Here is a 7,311-nt window from a genome sequence, read left to right as displayed (position 1 = left end):
GGTGAAAAGAACAAGGGAAAATAAAACAGTAATAAAAATACAAATAAAAGGTGCTGCACTCGGCAGCGTTATCCCGGTCGCCGCTACCCGCACGACCCGGATCACCGTCCTACTCTGTCGGCTATCTAGCCTGCTCTTTTACAATACGCCGGGGTCTGCCCAAGGATTCCCCGCTCTCTCTCTCTGTCTCGCTGTGAATCTTTATTTTTCTCCCAGCTGATTCCCGGTCCTGAATCAAAGCTTCCGCACCCTTAGTGCGTCTAAGTGGGCAGACCTGAGGAAACAATAGAGCGTTATTTTATAGGACCAACAATCACCCAAGACCCGCCTCTCAGCCACTCAGAGAGGGGGAAAGTCCACACACCCATGACTCACAGGCGGCTGTTGGGCGACTGCCGCCCTCTTCCTGCAGCCCGTGAACACGCCAGCAGAGTCAGCACAGATCTCTCCCTGTTACAGGGCCCTAAATGTTTTATTATGTCTTTTAGACTAGGGCATATTCACAAAACATTTACCACTGTTTCTTTGTAAAATACAAATAACTAAATAAAAAATCTGCTATTCTCACAGGGCCAGAAAGAAACAATGAAGTTACATATAGGCACCCTTAAATCAACACCCTAGGTTAATCTCAGCAATCTTAATTTGATCCGATGTTGTGCAACTGGGCATTCACTCATTTGTAATAGTTATGGTCCAGTTCACAGGAAAGTTATTAATTTCTTATTCCTGTTTAAAAAGTTAGTTTCCAAATACTTCCCTATTAATAAATATTTAAACAGGATATGCCCAAGATAACATCTATTTACCCAAAGACTCTTCCTACATCTGTGACTTCTACAGCATTATTCTTAAGTTATTTAAGTTATTGTTTTATCAAGATATTTGATAATGAATTATACATAACTCTGGCTCATCGCACAGGTCGTTAAAATACTTCTACAATATATAACCTAGGATCCAAATGCCTTAACCTGGAAAAAAGTCAACTTAACTAAATGTAGTCACACACAGGAGTAGGCTCTTTAATTAAAAAAAGAGTCATGATTTATTCTAATCTATCTACCGTTGGATATATTATCAACGGATAATATTAATATATACATGAATATACTGAATTTAAAAACCATAGCAAGCGTTTTAAAATCCTTTAACTCATTTTCTTCCCTAAGGCTACATTTAAAATATTAATATTTGTGTAACAAATCCAGTAACCTAAGTGTTATGGAACAAACATATAGATTAATATATGGTAGAAAAGTATAATCCTTATACTTTTCCTATACAGAAATTGGCCCCTTTTATATATATTTAAAATATGTTTTAGTCTGTAATTCATATTTAATATGGATTACAGACTAATGAAAATATATGGTGCATTATATATTTTCAACATATAAAATAAATACGGATTACCGAATATTTTAAATATATCCCATACATTTTAAATATATATAAAAGGGGCCAATTTCTATATATGCAAAATATAAGGATCATACTTTTCTACTATATATTAATTTTTTTTTTTCCCCCATGAGTGGTTTAACCCTTAGCTGTCCATTTACTCGGCGCTCGTCAGGCGCATTATGTCCAGTTTATTTTAAAAGAACTGTATTTATTTTTTTTCAGAGTAAAACAGGTTTAACCCTCTGAAGTCCATTTATTCAGCACGTCAGGTCCAATTTATATTCACAAACGCTGTTTATAATATATACTTTTTCAGCGTAAAACAGGTTTAAAAGGTGCTGAATCACAAAATGACACTCAGTACTTTATCTCCAGCCAAGCCCCACTCCTTGTTCGCTGTATTTTTTACATATCACTATGAGAGACATCCTTTTTTTCGGTTTCACTTGGCTCCTATCGGTCTCACTCAGCCACTGAAATGTTTTCTCGGCTTTTTCCAGAGAAAAATCGACTAGAGACCTGTGCTTCACGTCTTTTTGATGGTGTCAGACAGGGTCCGACACCGGACTGGAAAGGAAAAATTGTAATGTCGGAACTGGTCCGACATAGGATCGCAAAGGGTTAAAAAGCATTGAATCGCAAAAGCACACTCAGTACTGTATCTCCAGCCAAGCCCCACCGATTGTTCGCTGTATTTTTCACATACCTCTTTATAGACGTGCATACTGATAAATCCTCTCCTGATCACTTGTTTTATCACCAAACTCCTCAATAATGCGATCCAAGTCATTATTTTATTACTACAACATCTCAAAAAGCTCTGCAAATGTATGTGATATTCTTTGAGCGCTGGATGCGGAAGCAGATATCTTCTTTGTTTATGTCCGTGTTATCTCTGTGGTGCATCGGGCTATCAGATATGCCATTTTTTTTTTCAGCTTCATTCGGCTCCTAATCAGTCTTACTCAGCCATTGAAAGGTTTTCTCTGCTTTTTGATGTCGTCGCACATGGTCAGACATCGGACTGGAAAGGTAAAATTGTAATGTTGGACCTGGTCCGATATAGGACCGAAAAGGCTTAAGGTGTGTACACCAGTCTCATGTATTTTAATAATTTTATTACACCATGTTTTTCATGGTTCAACCATTAACTATTACCATTTTAAACCCTGATTTATTTGATCACACTTGGTATATTGTATGGTACCACAGCTTCTTTCATTTCATACACATTTTCACTGTAAGATCATAGTTTTAGAAACAGGTTGTGCGCCACAGGCAATTCAACCACAGTCCGCAAAATATCCACATAATATAAACCGGTGACTGGAACATTGTTTATTTCTCTTTGTTTGGGTACTGTAGGGATCTCATTGAAATCTACCTCTGGATAGTAATGCCAGTTTAAAAAAAAAAAAAAGTTTGACAAACTCCTTTGTTTGACAACCCATTACCAGAAAACAGGATTTAAGAATAGTTTCCTTATGAAGCAACTGAGAACTGTACTGATGACATCGGGAACTTCGTGGTGTTATTTAAGGGTCATATAGGAATGTTGTGTTATATAGTGGTGGCAACTTTGTAATATGCACTGCGATGCTTAATTTTATTTTATTTTTTTTCGACTAGATGTTAGTGTTTTATAGAAAACCTGACATCACATCATTGTGTTTTGATCAAACCATAAACACAATAAATTACTAGCTTTTAAAGGATAAACAAATGAACCTCAAGATCTAAGGAAAACTTAAATGGACATGTTTACTATATTACTTAATTGTTCAGACTTAAGAACAGATCCATACTGTCAGCGTTTTCAGATAATTATTACAATACACAATTACATTGTACTTTAAGTTCATAATACATAAAACATACATGTTTCTTCTGTACATACATTACACAGTATGACATTGAATGTCAATACATTGTTTTTTATGAAAATTTCTTCCATACTAAAAAAAAGTTACAACATTGTATTTAAACTAAATAATTTAACTGCAATAAACAACACAGCAAAACCATTGTTGTACATGATGTTTCACATTTCCCTTTATAAGTATAACTACATTTAAAGCATCATTTTTGTGCTAACGACCAGGTTATTATACAAATTATTTACCACAGTATCACTATTTCACACTGTTGTCCGATTTTCAGTCTGCACTGTGGAAAAACAAACAAAAAAAACAACAAAATACAGTATTCAGGGGAAAATACTGATATAGTAATGAAAAACACATATACTCAATTAACGATAGAACAAGTGCTTTACAACGGTTTACAAGTGCAAATTATTCTAGAAAAATCTAGTAGAAAAATCTGGGGGACTGATTAGAACAGAGCCTAATAACGCAACGCGAAATTGTAAAGCTTTTCTTCGAATTCCTAAGGAAGCTAATGACCCTTTGTGACAAGGAGGATCCTGTTGCTGGTTCAGCCGCCCTGCTACTGTGGTAAACAGGAAGTCTTGCCCATAGCGGAGCTGATCGAGAGGTCCTGATTGGCTGCGGGGAGTGTCCGGGGAGCCTACTTCTGTTTAAGAATGCAGCAGCACCAGTTCAAGGCTACTGCACCATAGCCATAGCTATACAGACGGGTGTGGAGCGAAAGCTTGCTTTGTAATCATCTGAGGAGAGTGTCTGCTACGCAAGAGAACTGCTATGGTACGCTTCAACTGCCAATCAGTTATGTTGCTGTTTATGTACTCTGGTAGTCACATATTTTGTTGGCGATTTTAATACACGCCTCACTATACTACACGCAGGCCATTTTTGAGAAGAAAAAAATGGTTTAAAAGTGCATCGAATTCGAAGGAATACTGTGGAGAGAGTCAGGATGCTTTATATTGCAAAACAAGTCGATCAATATAGATTACAATATTACTGTTTCTTTATTCGCATTAGTGCAGTATCAGGACAGTTAAAATTTACATTTTAATATTTAAAAAATAATAAATTTAGGGCACGTGTGTCGACTTGGAAAAGGAGAGGAAAAAGGAATATTTACAGAAAACAAAAATACTGTAACAGCCTAATACTAGTGGGAGGTCACTCACTGAATGCAGTAGATAACTACAAAATCAAGAGCAGCAACTTCACTGACTACAATATCATTAATATTATTAAGGCAGGACTAAATAAGACCAAGTTTTTGTACAGTAGTTCAAATTAAAAAGTTAAAATGTAAGGCTTCAGTTAATGCATAACATAATTTAGCACTGAAATATGCACAAAGACTTCAAAACAATGCCCCACTGTACTCACCCAAAATACAGCTTATGCACATAGCATTTAAATAAGAGAGTACATTACTCAATGACCCAAAACCTTGTGGTTGGAAGTTTCTTTTTAAACTCAATAGCAATTACTTTGATTTGCCAAAGTAATTCCACTTCTCTTCTGTTCTAGAAAAACACCTTAAAACGCCTAATTCCTGCCTTATAAAAATAGTGATCGTTTTTGCTGACACTTTATAACTTCCATACAGAAGTATAGATTTAATTTACTGTACCTTCAGTCATAAGAACACAGTTTCATTTTGTCTGCTGTTTCTTGTCTCATCTCGATATGTTTCTGTAGGTTTTGTACTTCAAGAGAAATATTTCCATTCCAGACATACAGAAGGGATTCTTGTTCTAAAATACAGAATTTGAATAAAGAGATATCAGTTTTAAGAACAGTACAATATATATATATATAATAAAAAAATCAGGGCTCGCAAAATCGCTAGCCCCACATTCCGGGACAACCAAAAAATTTTTTTGGTCTATAACAAGATAACGTTCTGTGCTTTTATCAGACAGCGGTTTCTCAAGTGAGATTCTAGTCACAGATCATCCTGGTAAAACACGTTTGGGGGGATCAATGTTTTTCATTGGTAATTCTTGAGTGATTTCCGGGGTGACGTACACGTAAACATGGCTTGTGTCCAAATCCCACGAGGATTGCCCCGTGTAAACCCCGGACAACTCAAGCAATCCTATCTAGTCAGCGCGCTGGTATATGCCACATGACTGTTTGCTCCAGTGAAATGAAGGGTAAAATGGACCCTACAACAGCCAATGTATATACCTTTATATTGAAGGCAAAATTAGACTGGAATTAAAAGCTACTACTCTGCTCAACAAGATTCACATTTTGTTATCTTGTTGTTACCTTTATTAAATCGTTAACGCTACTTCCCAACCCAGGAAAAATAAAGATAGATAAATAAACACATAATCAATCGAATACGATAGTTTTTATCACAGACTCAGATTTATCACGTAGCATGTTGACATTGCTTTTTTCATTTCTTTAATGTGATTAATAAAATGTACCAGTAATTTTATTTTAAAATGTATGATGCTTGCTCCTCTTTGGACAGTCTCGGGTCCAAACCGTCAGCCGAGTGTAGCTATACTACTTACATCCTTGATATATGGCCTTCACTGTATGATTAAATATCAATTTAAAAAAAAAATAAATAAATTTAAAAAAAAAAAAAAAAATCAAACTGCTGCTGATGTTGGCTCGTGCAGCTCTATGCAACCGGCACGGCAAAGCAACATTGATTTTTTATTAAATTTATTTTTTTTAAATAAGGAACCAAGATTTCAATTAACATTTGCAATGAAACAAAACAAACTTTGATACATTTATTATTATTATTTTTTTTTTTTGGTGTTGTACTGTGTTCTTCAATGAATTCAATTATTCACAATCTCATTGCTATTAATAATAATAATATGTGCTGGTAGTGACAAATACTGTAATAAAGAAAATCAAAGAATAAAACAATACTAATATTAATAATTTAGCTAATGCCTTTATCCAAGGTGACTTTCTTACCTTACTCCAGCAGCTTATGTTTGTTTTGGATTGTACTTTTACTGTAGCGAACAAAAGGCTTTGAACCCAAACAGGGTTGTTATAGCGAAGGTGAACTGTATTTAGTATTTGACTTATATCTTAATATATGACACTTGCACATTTTAATATATAATGTGTGCACATTTGTTATCTCATTTTTGTTATTTTTCACTTCCCATAGTGTTCAACATTTAACAGAAGGTATAAAGAAGTTTGGATCAGAATCCAATATCATCCCTTACAAAAAAAGTAACATACTGCAAGTATACTTATGCCAAATTTGTCTGGTTTTAGTATACTATTGGTACCGTTATACTATCCTATTCTGGCACAAGTATACAACTTTGTATATTCTTGCATTGTCTCTTGCTAGATATGCATCTCCAGATTCTAGAGAAAACCAGGAGCAACTTCTGCTCTGGATCAAAAAGCTATAATGCTCTGCGGCTGCCCGCCTATGTGGATAACTATCAAAAAACTAGTAGAAACTAACTAAAACACAAGTCTGGGAAAAAACAAATGGAACTGAAAAAGTCTGGGAAAAGTATGGAATTTTGATGTTCAAAAAGTGTATGAACCCTGAGACACTGTACCTATATTGAGTACAGTGTACTTTGTAGAAATCAGTCCACAGGTCAATTATGGGCAACTTGACATTTCTTTTGGACAACCAAATATCTACAATGGACTGCCTGAAGGGCAAGTACCATTACCAAAATTTTGCGAGACATGTGTATATATATTTATTAAAACAAATGAAAGTCTGTTTGGGCTTATACTCACTTCTCAAATTGATACACCAACCTTGATTTATAGTTTGATGTCCAAAAGACCAATTGGTCGCACAATCAAAAGCAGGAGAAGACTGATAGCAGTCTTTAAATTTTTTTTTTTTTTTTTTTTTTTTTTTTTTTAAATTTCATTAGTTAAATTGTACATGTTTTAGTAATTACGATTACGTTTGAAGAATATATATATATATATATATATATATATATATATATATATATATATATATATATATATATATATATATATTCAACTTGTTGCT

General features: G+C 34.6%; 1 protein-coding gene across 5 annotated transcripts in view; it reads right to left on the bottom strand.

Annotated features, from left to right (window-relative positions):
* Positions 1-235: 235 nt before the first annotated feature.
* Positions 236-7,311, bottom strand: part of lrrk2 (leucine-rich repeat kinase 2) — a 43,341-nt gene continuing 36,265 nt past the window's right edge. Inside the window, exons 42-44 of one of the 5 annotated variants that reach the window (XM_041257571.1) lie at positions 4,921-5,044; positions 3,530-3,573; positions 242-274 (exon numbers count right to left, since the gene is read on the bottom strand). In XM_041257571.1, coding sequence (XP_041113505.1) covers positions 4,923-5,044 — 122 coding nt within the window. In that variant the 3' untranslated portion in view covers positions 242-274; positions 3,530-3,573; positions 4,921-4,922. Of the gene's footprint in view, positions 275-2,401; positions 3,574-4,920; positions 5,045-7,311 lie in introns of those variants that run through there. The other 4 variants (XM_041257573.1, XM_041257572.1, XM_041257574.1 and 1 more) reach the window with 4 other exon arrangements.

Source organism: Polyodon spathula, chromosome 8, assembly GCF_017654505.1.
Source record: "Polyodon spathula isolate WHYD16114869_AA chromosome 8, ASM1765450v1, whole genome shotgun sequence".
NCBI lineage: Eukaryota > Metazoa > Chordata > Actinopteri > Acipenseriformes > Polyodontidae > Polyodon > Polyodon spathula.
The sequence above is the reverse complement of the archived record's forward strand: the minus strand, read 5'-3'. Positions and strand labels throughout refer to the sequence as shown.